This window comes from Chlorocebus sabaeus, chromosome 11, assembly GCF_047675955.1.
Source record: "Chlorocebus sabaeus isolate Y175 chromosome 11, mChlSab1.0.hap1, whole genome shotgun sequence".
In the NCBI taxonomy this organism is placed as follows: Eukaryota; Metazoa; Chordata; class Mammalia; order Primates; family Cercopithecidae; genus Chlorocebus; species Chlorocebus sabaeus.
In genome coordinates, this window is record NC_132914.1 from 32,153,902 (window position 1) to 32,173,658 (window position 19,757).

At 44.5% G+C, this 19,757-nt stretch overlaps 1 protein-coding gene and 1 pseudogene across 6 annotated transcripts in view; both read right to left on the reverse strand.

Moving 5' to 3' along the window:
- DENND5B (DENN domain containing 5B) overlaps positions 1-15,587 on the reverse strand; it is a 201,460-nt gene extending 185,873 nt beyond the window's left edge. For 4 of the 6 annotated variants that reach the window (XM_073020604.1, XM_007968100.3, XM_037990158.2 and 1 more), the window contains exon 1: positions 15,140-15,568. In XM_073020604.1, the coding sequence (XP_072876705.1) occupies positions 15,140-15,266 (127 nt within the window). In that variant the 5' untranslated portion in view covers positions 15,267-15,568. Of the gene's footprint in view, positions 1-15,139 lie in introns of all 6 variants that reach the window. The other 2 variants (XM_037990162.2, XM_037990163.2) reach the window with 2 other exon arrangements.
- A 2,773-nt stretch (positions 15,588-18,360) lies between these two features.
- On the reverse strand, positions 18,361-18,470 carry LOC119621332 (U5 spliceosomal RNA; annotated as a pseudogene).
- Between the last annotated feature and the right edge of the window lie 1,287 nt (positions 18,471-19,757).

Below are 19,757 nucleotides of genomic sequence, written 5' to 3' on the forward strand. Positions count from 1 at the left end.
CGGCCTTAAGTTCACATTCAGAAAAAGCTAAATTTTTACTCTTGCTTAGAGATTTCATTCCAGGGAAAAGTGAATGTAATTTTGCTCAACGTTCATTAAGCAGGCTCAACACTTGTGCAGGAGACTCTTATAATGACTCCATGACTCTTCAATGGGCAATTAAATCTACAGAAGCTCTGGGGTCTAGGGCATTTGCTGGTTATCCTTCTACTACTTCTCCTACTCTAACCACAAATTTTGTGTTCTAAGTGGCAGAGAGGGTGATAGAGGTATCAATGAGATAACTTAAAGAGAATTTTGGCCAGGCACTGTGGTGCACGCCATTAGTCCCAGCTATCCCAGGAGGCTGAAGTGAGCTATGATGGCCTGTTAATAGCCACTGAGCTCCGGTCTGGGCAACACAGGGAGACTCCACCTCTTAAAAAAAAAAAAAAAAAAGGCACAGTGGCTCATGCCTGAAATCCCAACACTGGGAGGCCAAGGTGGAAGAACCATTTGAGGCAAGGACCATTTGAGACCAGCCTGGACAACACAGTGAGATCTTATCTCTACAAAAAAATTTTAAAAAATTAGCCAGGTGTGGTGGCATGTGCCTGTGGTCCCAGCTACTCGGAAGACTGAGGCAGGAGAACCACTTGAGCCCTGGAGATAGAGGCTGCAGTGAGCCGTGATCGCACCACCGCACTCCAGCATGGGTGACAGAGTGAGACCCTGTCTCTAAAAAGCAATAATAAAAAAAAAATTAAAAGGGGGGTGGCCAGGCACGGTGGCTCATACCTGTAATCCCAGCACTTTGAGAGGCCAAGGCGGCTGGAGCTCTTTAAGTCAGGAGTTCGAGACCAACCTGGGCAATACGGCAAAACCCTGTCTACTAAAAATACAAAAGTTAGCCGGGCATGCTGGTGTGTGCCCGTAGTCCCAGCTACTCGGGAGGCTGAGGCAGAAGAAGCGTTTGAACTTGGGAGGTGTAAGATGCAGTAAGCCAAGACTGCGCCACTGCACTCCAATCTGGGCGACAGAGCAAAACTCTGTCGCAAAATAAAAAATAAAAAAATAAAAGGGAGGTGGACAGATTTCGGAATTTTGGAATCAACAGTATGGTTCTTACGTTTTTGTTTTCTACCAACTTCTATCTTCTCCATACACTCAATACTTTAATTATTTCCCTATTGGCCCCATCCACTAAAAACAAGATGATTTACAAGTGGTTCACTGTAAACGAGTCCTGTCAGTTCTTCGCTCTGAAGAATATACAAGATTTTACATTCTAGTACACACAGCTTTCATGTATTTAATTAAAATCAGATTGTAGCTAGAGCTGCCAATAAAAAAATGAAGCACTGCCAGACAGGAGTGAGAATAACCAAACAAAATAACCTATTTTCGCATAGCCACCTCAAGTACCAATGCCTGTGTTTTAATTAACTGAAATCACAGTCATTGTTCTAGTGAACAATGGCACAAAACAAGTGAAGTCTAGTGTGAAAGTTCATTTTCCTGGAGCTGAGCCAGAATATTTTGAAATCCTGACAAAAGTTTATTTATTAAGAAAAAGCATACACTTGAGACAGGAGATAGGAAATAGTTTTAAACAATCTGTTATCTTATTACCCCGGCCATTTACATTTCCTTAAAAGTTAGAGTTGAAGTTGAGGATAACTTAACTAAAAATAAAAAACACTGTGGTTCTAAAAGTAAATCATCTACAAGCTTTAAACCTATAACCAGCCATAAATTCCTACTGCTCAATGTATTCTTATTAAAGTTAGTATCTCATTCTCATGGAATTCCAGTTGATATGTTGGTGCTGATTCTTGTGACAAAGGAGGACTTCTACATCAGGGAATTACGTAAGAGTAGACTGTGACTACCCACTACCCCTTCAAAAACAATTCACATCTCTGCCCAAAGGAAGCAATTCCTTTTTGCTATTTTAGTCCTGATCTACAGCAATAAAAAATTGATATAAATTTACTATCTAGAAAGAATACCGTTAGACTAGCAGATTGTCCTTGTTTTCTCAAAGGACCACAAGAGAAGGAAGAGGAAGAAAACTGAAGGGATACTGGAAATAAAAGGTACTAAACCTGAAAAGGTGTGAGATATAAGAAATTTCCCAGTTTCAGGCTGGATGTGGTGGCTCACACCTGTAATTCCAGCACTTTGGGAGGTCCAGGCAGGATTGCTTGAGTCCAGGAGTTCAAGACAGCCTTTGCAACACAGTGTGACCCCATGTCTACAAAAAACTTAAAAATTAACCAGGCACATAGCAGGGCATGGTGGTACATGCCTGTAATCTCAGCTACTTGGGAGGCTGAGGCACGAGAATTACTTGAACACAAGAGGCGGAGGTTGCAGTGAGTCAAGATCATGCCACTGCACTCCAGCCTGGGTGACAGAGCAAGACTGTCTCAAAAAAAAGAAAAAAAGAAAAAAGTTAACCAGGCATGGTGACATGTGCCTGTAGTCCCAGCTACTCAAGAGGCTGAAGTGGGAGGATTGCTTGTCTCAAAAAAAAAAAAACAAAAAACTCCAACCCTAACATTATTAATTCCATCACGTTTTTGTTTGTTTGTTTTTAGCACACATCACCTTTTGGATCTTTTTTTATTGTAATCTATAAATGCTCTTTCCAAAATACTGTCACACTGTAGAAACAATCCAGCTCAGCAAAAGTGTTGAGAAACACATTCCCAAGGGTATCCTCAGATAATGCACAAAATAGTTTTCTAGAGGAAAGTAAAGCAAACAAACTGACTACTTCTGCAGTGATATTCCTAAAGGCTTTATTAATATGTGGAAACTATTCATAACTCATCAGTAACAGTAGCTTACCAGTAGCATAAAATAGATTTCCCATTATGTATGGGGCTATGTACAATTACTGGTTTGATGCATACAATGCCACCTTTCTCTCCCATCCAATAAAAGCACATAGGAATGGAACTGAATAAAAATGATACCATTAGAGGGAAGAACTTGAATCCATTCCACTTATTTTAAAATATATATCGTAACCTCAGTATGTCTGCTATTGTTAGTAATTACTTGTGACCTAGCTCATGAATGGTAGGCCCATTAATGTGTCACCAACCAGCAGTTGAGGACAGCTGGTCTGAAGGGGCAGCAGGGCATAGGAAAAAGGGCTAGTTTGCAGCCAGACAGCCTGGGATGGAATCCGAGCTACGGCCTTTCCTGTCTTTGGGCAACTCACTGAATGTCACCCTTCTCATCTACCAAATGAGAAAAGTAGTACTTTCAAGTCATTGTGAGAATTAGTGTTTACAAATCACCAACCACAGTTCATGCTTCATAAATGTTAGCTATTTTCATAGCTTCATAGTATAAGGGTGACTTCCTGGGATTATTTCTGACTTAATAATGCTAGCACATATCTTTGAAAGTCATTTAAAAAAAGTATTATTTCAAAATTAGCTTTCTGCAGTGATATACACCAGTTTTTATCAGAAAAATAAAAAGTAACCCAAGAAACCCATGTTAGTAAAAACAGTTACAATATTTAATTTCAAATAAAGTTAGTAAAGTCATAGATTCTCGGAAAAGGTGCAGAACATCTGAGAAAGCCAATCCTCCAGCCTCTTCTATCCTCAGGATGTGCTGTCTCAGCAGCAGATAAAATACTAACACTTTCATTCCTAGAATTCTCAGTTCTTACCTCGTCACACTCAACCAGCCATCCCCGCATTTTGTTTGAAAAGTAATGGAGGCCAGGAGCAGTGGCTCACGCCTGTAATCCCAGCACTTTGGGTAGCTGAGGGGTATGAATCACCTGAGGTCAGAAGTCTGAAGCCAGCCTGGCCAACAAGGTGAAACCCCTTCTCTACTAAAAATACAAAAATTAGCCAGGCGTGGTGGTGAGTGCCTGTAGTCCCAGCTACTTGGGAGGCTGAGGCAGGAGAATCACCTGAATTCAGGAGGCAGATACTGCAGTGAGGCGAGATCGCGCCACAGCACTCCAGCCTGGGTTGCTATTGTTGTTGTTTTGAGACAGAGCGAGATTCTGCGAAAGAAAAAAGGAGAAAGAGGGAAGGGGAAGGGAAGGGGAAGAGGAAGGGGAAGGGGAAGGGGGAAGGGGAAGGGGGAAAGGGAAGGGGAAGGGGGAAGGGGAAGGGGAAGGGGGAAGGGGAAGGGGAAGGGGGAAGGGGAAGGGGGAAGGGGAAGGGGAAGGGGGAAGGGGAAGGGGAAGGGGGAAGGGGAAGGGGGAAGGGGAAGGGGAAGGGGGAAGGGGAAGGGGGAAGGGGAAGGGGAAGGGGGAAGGGGAAGGGGAAGGGGGAAGGGGAAGGGGAAGGGGGAAGGGGAAGGGGAAGGGGAAGGGGGAAGGGGAAGGGGAAGGGGAAAGGGAAGGGAAGGGACAGAGAGGAAGATAGGAAGGAAGGAAGGAAGGAAGGAAGGAAGGAAGGAAGGAAGGAAGGAAAAAGAGAAAGAGAGAGAGAGAGAAAGTAATGGGGAAAGACAGTCCCATTTAATCCCATACATAGGATTAAACTTTATAGAAACAAAGAGAACTGTACTGGCTGACTGTGCCCAAAGCTGATGTAGGTGCCATGAAGAACAAATCTGTATATGCAGTTTCCTAAGATATTCCTTTAAAACCACAACTGAAGCTACAAGTGCTCTTTAGTACAACCACTTTCTGAAATTTCATAAACACTATCCATCGTTTATGTGCTCAACACTTGACACTGGTTTATAAATAAATAAGACATGTTTGCTTAAAAAAAATCAAAGCCTTGTTGGTACCTGCATGCTTGCTTGCATATAACTGGTTAAAAAAAAAAAAAAAAAAAAAAAGGTTAATTTTATTTACCGTATTTTATTTAAAGAGGGAAGGAAGGGGCTAATATATTTTGTAGTTAGCTCTTCACAAAGTCGTTAGATACCTTTTTTAAAAAGTCATTTACCCATTCTCTTGCTTTTTCATCAATCTCAATTTTCTCATTTTTAAGGAAACTCTAGCTTCCATTTTAGGGTTTTTATTTATTTTATTTTATTTTTAATTTTTAAGACAGGGTCTCATTCTGTTACCCAGGCTGGAGTGTGGTAGCGCAATCTCAGCTCACTGCAACCTTGACATCTTGGATTCAAGCGATTCTCGTGCCTCAGCCTCCCGAGTAGTTGGGATTACTGGCAAACACCACCACGTCCAGCTAATTTTTGTATTTCTAGCAGAGATGGAGTTCCGCCACCTTGGTGAGCATGCTCACAAACTCCTGACCTCAAGTGATCCACCCATCTTGGCCACCCAAAGTGCTGGGATTACAGGGGTAAGCCACTGCACCTGGCCCATTTTAGCGATTTTTAAAACCCACACATAGGCCAGGCATAGTGGTAATCCCAGCACTTTGAGAGGCCAAGATGGGCAGATCCCTTGATCCCAGGAGTTCAAGACCACCCTGGGCAACACAGATCCCATCTCTACAAAAAAAGATTGTTTTAATTAGTCAGGCATGGTGGTGTACACCTATAGTCCCAGCTACTTGGGAGGCTGAGGTAGGAGGATCACTTGAGCCTAGGAGGTTGAGGCTGCAGTGAGCTGTGATCGCAGTACTGCACTGCAGCCTGGGCAACAGAGCAAGATCCTCTCTCACTCTTGTTATAAATAAACAAATAAATGTAATATTTTTTGTTATAAACAAATATCTACAAGTTTGAACCTTATTCTAAATACAAAGGAAGTTATTAGAGAATTTTAAGTAGAAAAATATTATTCTAAGATCTCACTGACTATTATTTGGGAACTGGCAGTGTCATCCATACTACAGTAATAATCTAGAGATTAGCATGGTAATTTCAAACAGGAACCCTGGGTCCTTAAAAGTCCATGAAGATAATAATTGGGAGTCCATTAATTGACATTAAGATTTCAAAATTCTTCTTAAAAATTGTAGCTTTCGGCCAGGCACAATGGCTCACACCTGTAATCCCAGCACTTTGGGAGGCAGAGGCAGGCAGATCACCTGAGGTCGGGAGATCGAGACCAGCCTGAACAACATGGTGAAACCTCCATCTCTACTAAAAATACAAAAATTAGTGGGGCGTGGTGGCACATGCCTGTAATCCCAGCTACTCGGGAAGCTGAGGCAGGAGAATCACTTGAACCTGGGAGGCGGAGGCTGCGGTGAGCCGAGATTGCATCATTGCACTCCAGCCTGGGCAATAAGAGCGAAACTGTCTCAAAAAAAAAAAAAAAAAAAAAAAAAAAAAAAAAAAAAGTAGCTTTCCTGGAAAGAGAACAGTATAAACTAACTGATTTTCTCCCTTTCCTGATGGCTGATTTTGTAATTCCTTAATTGCTCCTCATGTGGTACAGTTATCCTTCAGTATCTGTGCGGGATTGTTTTCAAGACTCCCAAGATGCTTGAGCCCCTTACATAAAATGGTGTAGTATATACAGATAACACACGCACATTCTCCCGTACACTTCAAATAATCTCCAGGTTAGTTACAATACTTAATACGATGCAAATTCCATGTAAATGGTTGTTATGCTGTATTGTTTAAGGAACAATAGCAAGTACAAAAAACTTGTACATGTTCAGTACAAATGCAACCACCATTTTTGGTTTTTATTTTTTTGGAACACTGTATTTTCAATCTGATGACGGTCAAACCCACAGATGTGGGACCCACACACGGAGGACTGACTATACATGTGGTATGTACTGGTCCTCTTGTTCTATGACATTTAGGATTTTTTTTTTTTTTTTTACGGATAAACTAAGTTTTTTTACTCAAAAACAATTTCAGGCCCCAAGGGTGGTAGTTAGAAATCATTCATCTCATTTAACCCTTTTCAAGACAGACAAGAACACTGATGCCTGCAGCTGTCATAAGTGACAGGCCAGGACTGGAATCTCAGCTTCTGACTGTGCATCCAGCTCTAATTGCTGTACTCACTGCCCTGCCAGCTATGGTTTCACAAGCATTCATACATTCCTTTAAAAAACTATAAACTCACCTAATAACAAATTATTTATGCTAAGAAATAATAAAACCCAGTAAAAAGAGCAAGAGTTTTTTTAAAAAGTTAAAATTTCATGGTAAAAGCCTTTATATAGTAACACCTTATCTTTAAAAATATTCATTGACAAAAGCAAAAATATCATTAAATATATACTCTTCTAACTCCCTCATGAATGAATGAAGAAATGCATGCAAGAGAATTACTAGTGCTAACCAAAGAAGAAACAAGCTAGGTCAGGTCATAAACGTCATAAAGGCCCAGTAGTGTCGCCTTTAGTATCTTTACCATATAGAGGAATAAAAAAATAATTTCATCTGATGATAAGGTTACCCATTTGGGATCTGTATACTGGTAGATTTTACAATCTGTATGATACAGCATATGTTACTAGGAAGACAACAAATACAGTGGTTATGGGTATGGATGAATTACATCAGGCAGACCTTCAATCTAGGCTTCTTTCTTATTATATGAACTGGAGTAAAGTACTTAAATTCTCTAGACTCAGTTTCCTCCTGTGTACAAAAGAGAAAACAGGCCGGGTGCAGTGGCTCACACCTGTAATCCCAGCACTTTGGGAGGCCAAGGTGGGCGGACCACAAGGTCAGGAGTTTTAGACCAGCCTGACCAACATGGTGAAACCCCATCTCTACTAAAAGTACAAAAAGTAGCCAGGCGTGGTGGTGCGTGCCTGTAATCCCAGCTACTCAGGAGGCTAAGGCAGGAGAATCGTTTGAACCTGGGAGGCAGAGGTTGCAGTGAACAGAGATCACACCACTGCACTCCAGCCTGGGCAACAGAGTGAGACTCAGCCTTTTTAAAAAAAAAAAAAAAAAAAAAAAAAAAAAAAAAAAAAAGAGAGATGGGCCGGGCACGGCGGCTCACGCCTGTAATCCCAGCACTTTGGGAGGCCGAGGTGGGCGGATCACGAGGTCAGGAGATCGAGACCATCCTGGCTAACATGGTGAAACTCCGTCTCTACTAAAACACACAAAAAAATTAGCCAGGCGTGGTGGTGGGTGCCTGTAGTCCCAGCTACGCAGGACACTGAGGCAGGAGAGTGGCGTGAACCCCGGCAGCAGAGCTTGCAGTGAGCCGAGATCGCGTCACTGTACTCCAGCCTGGTTGACAGAGTGAGACTCTGTCTCAAAAAAAAAAAAAAAAAAGAAAAAACAATGCCTATTTCCTGTTGTTGTCTGGACTGAATAAGGTAATGACTACGAAGAATTTAGCACACTGGCTGGGTGCGGTAGCCCACGTCTGTAATCCTAGCACTTTGGGAGGCCAAGGCAAGCAGATCACCTGAGGTCAGGAGTTCAAGACCAATCTGGCCAACATGATGAAACCCCGTCTCTACCAAAAAATACAAAAATTAGCCAGGCATGGTGTCATGCACTTGTAGTCCCAGCTACTCGGGAGGTTGAGGCACAAGAATTGCTTAAACCTGGGAGGCGGAGGTTGCAGTGAACTGAGATCACACCACTGCACTCCAGCCTGAGCAACAGAGCAAGACTGTGTCTCAAAAACAAACAAACAAACAAACAAACAACAACAAGAGTTTAGCACAGTGTCTGGCATGTGGAAAGCACTATAAATACGTTAGCTATTTTACTATTACTATTTCATCATAGATTCTTACAGAACAGAGGCCATCACTTATGTATGTAGTCCAGAATCTAACACACTGTAAGCATTTAACATTAAATAATCCAAAATATAATAGTTAGTTATGGTTTTACCAAAAACAAAATTTAGGTCATTATTAAACAAAAATGCTAAGGATCAGGCTTATGGTACACGTTTCCTAAAGCGTCCTGTATAGAACCATCTCCACCATTCAGTAAATTATAGAAGAGGAAAATGTTTTCTCCACATGAAGCTTTACGGAAATCATGACTAACAAAGCATTGTATTCTAGATATTTACTTTTATTACTCTGAAAGTATCTGTGACCAACAGTGGAAATACAAGGAAAAGGATGTGCACAGGAATTTCAGGACAGTCTGTCTTAACACCTTAGCAGCAAACAGAACTTGTACTCCTTCAGGTTCCTTTCTCTCTCCCTGTCCTCTTTTCTTTCCCTTTCTCTCCTCCCACAAAGACACTATTTGTCTCACCCTCTTCCCCTCTCTTGTCTTCCCAGTTGTCTATGCTGGTGTGTCCTGCATTAACAAAATGTGCCACAAGCCTGAGCCTTGGGGTTATCATAAAGAATTTAGCGTCACTCACTTTTGGGCCAATTTCACTATAAAGAGTTTCATTTCCAGTAGATTTCCAAAACTGAGTGATCATTATACCACAGTGTCTTAGTGTGTTTTCGTGTTGCTATTTAAAGAAATACCTGAGGCTGGGTAGTCTATAAAGAAATAGCTCAGCCAGGCATGGTGGCTCACTGCCTATAATCCCAGCACTTTGGGAGGCCAAGGAGGGGCGGACTGCTTGAGCTCAGGAGTTTGAGATTAGCCTGGGCAACATCTTTGTACAGATGGCAAAACCCCACCTCTACAAAAAATACAAAAATTAGCCAGGTATGGTGGCACACGCCTGTGTTCCCAGCTACTAGGGATACTGAGGTGAAGGACTGCTTGAGCCCAAGGAGATTGAGACTGCAATGAGCCAAGATTGCACCACTGCACTCCAGCCTGGGTAACAGCAGAGGCTCTGTCCCCCACTCCCGCCCCTCCCCTCTCCCAGAAAAAAAAAAAAAAAAAAAAGAAAGAAAGAAAGAGAGAGAGAGAGAGAAAGAGAGAAAAAAGAAATAGTTTGCGGTTCTACTACGCCAAAGGCATGGCACCAGCATCTGCTTCTGGTGATGGCTTCAGGCTGCTTCCTCTCATGGCAGAAGGCTAAGCGATTAGCGATCACATAGCAAGAGAGAGGAAAACAGAGGGTAAGGGAGGGGTGCCAGACTCTTTTTAACAACTAGCTCTTCTGGGAACTCATAGAGGGAGAACTCACTCATTACTTCCAGGAGGGCACCAAGCCATCAACGAGGCATCTGCCCCTATAACCCAAAGATCTCCCAATAAGCCCCACTTCCAACTTTAGGAATCAAATTTCAACATGAGGTTTGGGGACAAAGAGTCAAAACTAGCACACAGCAACCAGATCTTGAATCTTCTTTGGCCTCATTAAAATGAAGGCTGATCCCTGTACTACTCCCTCCCCAGCCCCCGAGCTACCCAGGGCAGACCTTCCAAACTCCCAGGAATCTACTGTGAGCCTAGGAAGTCAACAAAGCTAACAACTGACACAGTACCAATGGTATTTGGATCAGGGTAGCTTCTATTCCACCTAAGCCTATACACCCGGCCGCTGTTTTTAAAAGACACACTTCAGCACAGTCTTGACTATGACATTCAGTCTGGAATAAGGGCAATCCTGAAATGCTTGTTGAATGAGTCAAGCTCATCTTTTTTCTGAGCTTAAATAGAATAACTATGGAGCATAGTGCACTGGAACCACCAGGCACTAGTCAGGTGTCTACTGCTGATCAAATGTAATCTGAGAGGGCCCTTAATCTCTGAGCCTCAGTTTCTTTACCGTAAATATGTTTACGGTCCCTTCAAGAACTAATGTGACATGATATTCTGTCAGTCTCGACTAAATTTTATACTTATTTGAATTCAGATCATGGTCTCCACTGTCTCTACGCTCTTTTGAAAACCACACCCAACACAACCAAAGCTAAAAATAGCTGCAGAGAAACACCAAGGAAAAGATCTAAACAAAGCTCTATGGCAGAGAGCTCATCTATCAGACTTCAACAACTACTAGGAGGGCTGAATCCAGACTACCAAGGGAACACTTTAAGAATATTCTGGTCATCACATAATTTATAGACTCATATGTAAACTTATATTCATTCCCTTATTAAACACTGTGTACTGTATATAAGACACTATGAAAGAGACAAAGTCCCTGCTCTCTTAGAGGGCCTGTATATTTATGTTACTTAATAAAGGCCTTATCATGTCCTTCATTTTCCCATTGCTCAAAAGATAGCTGTAAATTAAGCCATGTGTATTCCTATAGCCAGGTTTTAAAGGAAATAAGAGCTATAAAATAAGATTTCAAAATGATGTCTGCCTTCTCTGACATCAACTAACTGCATGATTTACCTCCATTTATACCTCCTTTCTTCTATATGCAATAAAGAATTCTGCTTTGAAACTTTTTCCTTATCTTTAATATTTAAAGGAAATTTAAACATTTCTCCCAAAGGATATTTTGTTTATGGACAAAGTGCCTCTTGAAAATATACAATGAGTAGGAGAAGCACAACTCAGATGTGGTACAGAAAGGACAACAGGTAATATGAGTATATCAGTATATACATGTGGACATCACCATAAAGTTTCTAAGTCCTCCATTTTAAAATATATTTTTATGTATATAGCTAAATTATTTTCAGCTATTAAGAGATCTATGTATTTGAGATGAAAGAAGTCTTTTCCATTGCTGTTTAAGCTGGGTTTTACTAGGAGTGTCTAAAAACTATTTGAAGCCTTGATAAGTTTTATTATAAGGTCTTAGTCTATTTAACTGTTACTGTCTTTAATTTGATTTCAATGTCCCACCACCTGCAGTGTGAATTCTAGGAACATGCATATGTTAAGAAAGTCTATGAAGCAAACTGGTAGAATTTATGTTTAATAGAAGTCAATTAAGACCTTCTAGAGGCAGGGTGACAACTTGCTAAGAAAGTGTGATAAAGACAGATCAGCTCCAGCAAGGCAAAATAGAAACTTAACTATCACTAACTTTGAAATTAATGCAGCAAAACAGAAACCACCTTCTGGCTCATTTGCCTAACACAGTTTCATGATCCCCAAATGTTGCTCTACAGAAATAGTCAAGAAAATTCTTAGTTGAGAACATGATACGACATTCTTCTGTTTTCCTGCCATGTCACTATCCATACTCCTCAATCTCCTCAGTTGTCTCCTCCTCATTCTCCCCACCTATGCATGCTAGAATGGCCCCAGTGCTCAACCATTTGAGCGTCCTCCTCTCTTTTCTATCTATACTCAACCCTCAAGTAATTTCATCTAATTTCATGGCGTTACATTGATACCTACAGTCCAGATCTTCCCCCAAGAGATGTCTTGTCTATGTGACATCTCCATTTGAACACCTAATGGACACCTCAAACTTAACACATCCAAAACTGAACTGATTTCCAGGCTGATTCTCCACCAGTCTTCCTATTTCAGGAGAGAAGCTTACAACTGTTCAGTCCAAAAATCTTGGAGTCATCTTTGATCACTTTCTTTGAATATGACTACCATATTCATAGAATTCATACATATTCATACAAATCATCAGCAAATCTCATTGGGTCAACCTTCAACATCTATCTAGAATCTGAGTCCTTCCTGCCACTTCACCAAGCCAACAACATCTCTCACCACAAACACCTTTTTTTTTTTTGAGACAGAGTCTCCCTCTGTTGCCCAGGCTGGAGTGCACTGGCACAATCTCAGTTCACTGCAACCTCCACCTCCTGGGTTCAAGTGATCCTCCTGCCTCAGTCTCCGGAGTAACCGGGATACTGGACTCCTTGCTGTTACCAGCACAAACTAGGGACTGTCCCACTCAGGGTCTTCGCACTTGCTGTTTCTTCTGCCTGCAATGCTGTGCCCCCAGGTGATCCATCTGGCCTGCTTCCTCACCTCCTTCAAGGCTCTGTTCAAATGTCACCCTCCCTGTGAGGACTTCCCTAAACCATCTTATTTAAAATCACAACCCCACCATCCCACCACTCTGCTGGCATGTCCCTAAATCTACTCCCCTGCTTTATTTTTCCTCATAGCACTTATTAACATCTGGAGAACTATATACAGTCAGCACTTCATGTGGACTCCGCATCCACAGATTCAACCAAGCACAGACTGAAAATGTAGTTAGGCCTACAATAGCTGCATCTGTAGTGAACATGCACAGACTTTTTTTCTTGTCATCATTTCCTAAACAACACAGTATAACAACTATTTACATAACATTACAACGTTAATAGGTATTATAAGTAATCTAGAGATGACAAAGTGTACAGGAAAATATTCATAGGTTATATACAAATGCTACACCATTTTATTATAAGAGAGTTGAGCATCTGATGATTTTGGTGTGGGGGACACTCTAGAATCCATCACCCATGGTTACGGAGAGATTATTGTATTTTCATTATCTCTTTACACTAGAACGTATGCTCCATGATGGCAGGGATTTCTGACTGCTTTCCTCACAGCTGTCCCCAGTGCCTAAAAAACCGACTACAGATAGACGCTTTCAAAACTGTTGGATGAATGATACCGAAATATTACCAGGCAAAATACATTATTACCTGAATACATTAAATATTATGAGAAGCAGAAATCCCAATCACCCACACTCACAGTTTTGCAAAAAGAGACATCAGAGTTTGTTTCTTAAAAATGCATTAAAGTCTGATGGTATTGTTAACGTCATTCTCACTGTGCCTAAAGAGTCCTAGGTCACACCTAAAAGGTACTGTTTTAGCTTCAGGAAGCAAATGCAGAAGAAAAAATACAGGCTTTTTTCCTTTCATCAGTCATCACTGACAGAAGGCCTCCAAGTGACCCTGGTGCCACAAATGTTTAGGATCTTTAGGGAAGAAAGGAGTCTAGAAAAATAAGAATATTCCTTCACCAAGTTTGAGAAGAATCTCCCCTAATCTCTCTGCAGACATTTTTTCTTCATATCCTTTGACAAAGCCATTCTTAAGATGTACATGAAATCTTAGTTGAAGAAACAATGTGATTACATAATTACACATACAGAAAAACCTGGTATTCTATTAGTTCTCCAAAATTTAAAACTAGACTTATAGTTTTTGTTGAAAATGTTTTGTGTTTCTACCTCCAAAGAATATGAAAAAAAGAAAATGTTTTGGGTGAAGCTGAGTTAAGAAAAAGATAGCCAAGACGTGGGTTGATGGGGACTGTATTTTAAGGCTTAACAGTTTTGTTTACTATTGTTTATTATTTAATATATTCTTCCCAGTATCTATCCCCATCAAAGGAAAAGCGAAAAATTTACGTTGGTGCAATCAATAATTATCTGTCCTAAGGAAGTTGTTCTGAAAGGCTATGACCTAAGTCTTTAACACTGACACAAAGTTCAGGCGGTAGATGTCACTTCTCTCACCCATTTAACGACAACAACATATCAAGATTCAGATCCCGCGGAGGCAAGCGGAAAGGAACAGGGGTGAAAAATGAAATCAGTCGTTTATCCCCGGCCTCCTCTCGACACTGCGCACTCCGCCGCCCCCCCATTGCCCTTTAACGGCCCCTTTTCCCTGCATCTTTTCCCCAACACAGCCCCGCACTGCGCCATCAAATGAATCAAGCAGAGGGACCGGTACCCCTCCGGGAAAACCAGGCACTAACACACGGTGCACCCAAGTGAGTTTAAACTCGGGAACACTGTAGGCAGTGTCAACAAAGCGCGGTGCTGGATCCCGAGCGTCCAAAGGTCCCCGTCAGCTCCCAGACGCGGCCAAATCCACAGGATTCCAAAAGGTGACTTGGCCGGCACCGCAGAGCGGGAGGCGGCGCAGAGGGCAGAGTCCAGGATGAAGTCCGACCTGCCCCCGCCCTGCGCCCGCACCGCACGGCCACCGGCGCCTCCGCGGACTCTACCCCCGCGGCAGCCGAGCTGAGTCCGACTCCCCCTCCCCCAAGAGGCCCGAGAGCGGCGTCACGTGCGGGGCCGAAACTTCGCGGCCGGGGCTAGGAGGCCGGCGGGTGGGAGGCAGGCACGGCGGCCGGGGGGCAACCCGCGCGCCCAGTGAGTCACTGGCCGCCTCTGCGTGCGGCTGCGGGCGAAGGGGCCGACGCACCAGGCGGGGACCGTGCCCTTGGGGCCACCCCCGCGCCCGTTATTAATAACCCAGCGCCCAGAGGCGAAAGCCCGGCTGGGCGCAGCCGCACAGCCCGCACGCGGAATAAATAACAATGTCATTAAATCGCGCCCGAGCGCCCGTTCGGCCAGAGAGAGGCGGGGGGACGCCGCTGGGAGCTGACTTTGTCTGGAGCCCGCACCCCGCCTCCCGCGCGTCCCCGCAGCGTCCCCCGCGCCCCAGAGGGAACCCAGCGCCGCCCGAGGGAACCCAAGCCCTAGCCTTACCCGCCAGCTCGTCAGGCTCCAGCCCGCTGTCCGCGTCGATCCCGCACAGCACGAAGTAGTGCGCGAAGCGGCAGGCGGCCGGGGAGGAGCCCGAGCCCGGGCCGGGCGCCGCGCCGCTCCCGCTCATCCCGGCCGCGCTGCTCTAGTGGCCGCCGCCGCCGCCCGGGAAGGCTTTCTGTGGAGGCTGCCTCCACCGCTCCGGCTGTGGTATCTGCGCCCGCCCTAGGGCGACACTGGCGCGCCCATGGCCGCGCAGCCGCCTCTCGCCGCCGCAGCCTGCCTCCTCGCTCGGCGCGGGGGAAGCGGCCGCGGGCTCGCGCGCGGCGGGTCCGGAGCCCGGCCAGGTGGGGGAGGGGCGCGGGGGGAGTGTCGGCCTGAGAGGTCCGCGCCGCCGCAGCTGCGCTCGCGAGCTGAGAGCCGCCGCGTCTGGCGCCCGCGGGTCAGCTGAGCGGCGCTCGGGCTGTGGGAGCGCGGGGCAGGCGGGGGCACAGGGGCTCGGCGCGTGCAACGGTGAGGGGTGGGGGGCGCGCTCGCGAGGGGCGGAGGCGCGCGCTTCTACCGTGCGCGCGCGCCCAGCGGGCTCGAAGGCCGATCCTGGCGTGGGGCCGCATTCATGCCCACCTGCCCCGGCTGCGGCATCGAGGGCGAGCCTGCACACACCCCTCCTCGCCCTGGCCAGCCGATAAGAGGGCTAGTCTCAGTGTGGGGGGTCTGTCTTCTAAGGGGGATGTCACCCATCCTAATTTTTTTTAATGCAGCTTTGGGGAAGGTGAACAGCCACTCTGAGATCATTTCGCATAACGGTCTGAACCATCTTCTTTTAAACTGTGACCTGTGTGGGGGGTGCCTGTCTCACTTTAAGTCCCTCCCTTCCGATTTACAGGCCATCCTTCCTCAGTGACTTAGTGATAAGTCAACGGTAAGGGGGAAAAACACAACTCAATACCCACAAAGCGTTGAGACTTCTAGAAGGAGTGCAGTCACCAACCCCCGCCTTCTGTCATTTATCCTGACATTTTCCAGGTCAGTGTAAATAGCCAAGGCGCTCCAGTTCCGCAGCCCTGTACCTATGCGATGTTATCGGCTCTCCCGGCAGGTAGCAATCGGAGGCTAAAGCAACAGGAATTAGACCCTGAATTCTGCTCCCCCCAAGGGCACGGCTTTCTTGCCCTGCTCAGCTCTGTCTTTTGCCCCTTCGGAAGGAGCTCAACAACCACTTCTTTTTCCTTTGAAAGGAAACTCACTGAGCTCAGTGGCTCACGCCTGTAGTCCCAACAGTTTGGGAAGCCCAGGTGGGAAGATCCCATGAGACCAGGAGTTCAAGACCAGCCTGGGCAATATAGGGAGACTCTGTCTCCACCTAAGTGAAGATAAAATTTATTTATTTAAAAAAATAATGTTTTTAAGAGATGGAGTCTCACTATATTACCCAGGCTGCTCTCAAACTCCTGGGCTCAAGCGATTCTCCCGCCTTGGCCTCCCAAAGTGCTAGGATTACAGGCATGAGCCACTGTGCCCAGCCATGGAAGTAAAAATAAAACTTAAAAGATAGAAAACTGAATCCAATTCATCTCCACATGGCACCCCCTTCCACACCACTCCCTGCTTTCTTCTTTGAGAATTTGGGGTATCTACCACCAGACACACAAGCAAACCTTCCAGAGAGGTTGCCTGAGAGAACCTCGATTATTTGACTGAATAATATTCTTCCTGGAAGATAAATGTGCATGCATACCATCGTTTAATGTAGCTTATATCTTCACTTTCTTTTTTCAATTTTGAAATGGAAGAGGCTGGCCACGTTGGCTCAGGCCTGTAATCCCAGCACTTTGAGAGACCGAGGCAGGAGGAGCACTTGAGTTCGGGAATTCAAGACCAGCCTGGGCAACATAGTGAGACCCTGTCTCTATAAAAATAAAATGAGGCCGGGTGCAGTGGCTCAAACCTGTAATCCCAGCTCTTTCGGAGGCCAAGGCGAGAGGCTCACTTGAGATCAGGAACTCGAGAGGAGCCTGGCCAAGATGGTGAAGCCCCGTGTCTACTAAAAATACAAAAAATTAGCCAGGTGTGGTGGCGGGCGCCTGTAGTCCCAGCTACTCGGGAGGCTGAAGCAGGAGAGTCACTTGAACCTGGTAGGCGGAGGTTGCAGTGAGCAGAGATCACACCACCACACTCCAGCCTGGGCGACAGAGCAAGACTCTGTCCCCCGCACCTCCCCCCACCCAAAAAAAGAAAAGAAAATACAAGAAGAATCAAGAAATCAGGGTGAGCCACAGTCTAGGTAATTGACCTTTAGGTCCTATTGCACCCTGTACTTCCTCAAAAACACTTGTAATGACTTTTCTGTGTCTTCTTAGCTGTGCTATAAACTCCACAGAGCAAGAGTTGGACTCTGTAGTTCTTCGCTTTTCTGGTATGTAGCAGAACTCTGGTCCTATATAGCCCCTCAATTTATATTTGAGTGATGAAAGAAGGGTGGTTATCTAGGTAATAACAGGTTGTTGATGCTACTAGGAAAATATACAAACTTTAATATCTGTAACATTTTTTAAAAAATAAGCCCTGGGCCAGGCATGGTGGCTCACACCTGTAATCCCAGCACTTTGGGAGGCCGAGGCGGGTGGATCACATGAGGTCGGGAGTTCAAGACCAGACTGGCCAACATGGTGAAACCCTGTCTCTACTAAAAATACAAAAATTAGCCAGGTGTGGTGGTGCATGCCTGTAATCCCAGCTACTTGGGAGGCTGAGGCACGAGAATCACTTGAACCCTGGAGGCAGAGGTTGCAGTGAGCTGAGATCATGCCACTGCACTCCAGCCTGGGTGACAGAGTAAGACTCTGTCTCAAAAAATATTAATAAAAAAATAAAAAATAAATAAATAAAAATTAAAAATAAATAAATAAAAATAAGTGCCACATATGCAAGGCCTCAAAAACTTGGTCAGGCCGGGCACAGTGGCTCACGCCTGTAATCCCAACGCTTTGGGAGGCCGAGGGGGGCAGATCACCTGAGGTCAGGAGTTCAAGACCAGACTGGCCAACATGGTGAAACCCTGTTTCTACTAAAAATACAAAAATTAGCCTGGCATGGTGGTGAGTGCCTGTAGTCCCAGCTACTTGGGAGGCTGAGGCAGAAGAATGGCTTGAACCCGAGAGGCGGAGGTTGCAGTGAGCCAAGATCACACCACTGCACTCCAGCCTGGGCAACAGAGCAAGACTCCGTCTCAAAACAAAACAAAACTTAGTCAGAAACTCAGAATTGTTCCTTTCCACGGAAATCTTTAGTAAAAGACAAAAGATGTATACGATCTGAAGAGAAACCAGAGTATGAACCTAATTGTGAACACTTTAATTACTCTTATACAATATTGGTTTTCCTTGCGTAGAAAGTACTGAAATGCGTAACATTTCATTAGTAAGGAAGGAAGTGCCAGGCTATCTGTTTCTCCTATCCTTGGTAGTGACTTCTTACAGAATGTTTGTTAGATTCCAAGCTAATCAAACAAACACAGTTAAAAAACTGTTTTACTGTTTGCACTAGCCAAGGCACGTCAGTTTTTTGTTTGTTTGTTTGTTTTGTTTTGTTTTTTTTTGAGATGGAGTCTCGCTCTGTCTCCCAGGCTGGAGTGCAGTGGTGCAATCTCGGCTCACTGCAAGCTCCCCCTCCCGGGTTCACGCCATTCTCCTGCCTCAGCCTCCCGACCAGCTGGGACTACAGGCACCCGCCACAGCGCCTGGCTAATTTTTTGTATTTTTAGTAGAGATGGGGTTTCACCGTGGTCTCGATCTCCTGACCTTGTGATCCGCCCGCCTCGGCCTCCCAAAGTGCTGGGATTACAGGCGTGAGCCACCGCGCCTGGCCGGCTTTTTAAAAAATTTGAACAGTAACTGATTTATGAGCTTGTAAGCCCCACATTAATATTTTTAAGGTGAAAAAAATTGAATCACCAACAAACAATGTGGGCAATTAAAATATACTAATCTCATAAAAATAGAATTCCTAAAATCTTTCCTAAACCTTTTAAGAGAATAGTCACACATTACAAAACTAAACACTAATTTGAAAATATCCGTATACTTTTCTAATTGTCACTTCAGGATGACACTGTGTGAGTATATTCTGCATTAAGCTACAATGAAATGAAGTTTAAAGGATACTCAAGAATTAGCTATGTATCATTGTATGCAGATTGTCCTCTAAAATAATGACAGAGAAGTAAATTAGCTCAGTGAACAAAAATCTGAGCAATGATCTGCTGTCTCCAAAGGACTTACTGGTAAAGCCTCAAATGGACTGCATGGCATGCTTGGGATAGCTGAGTCCTGCCATGGTCTGTGAAAGTGGAGGAATTAGAGATTGATAGCACTGCTAAGCTAGTGGCACATGGTGACTGACTACTAGTACAATGTGGTCCAACGAATGTTTTGGGCTCTAAATAGTTACATTAGCAATCAATGCCTTCTTTCTTAGTTTGTTTGTATGTGGCTGGAGTGTGGTGGTGAAGAATGGTGTTGACAAGGATTGTCATAGCATCAAAAGAGAAAAATAACCTCTCCTCTCCTTAACACAATGTAAATATTTTGGAGAGTCCACTCTCCCTCACTGTACTTGCTGC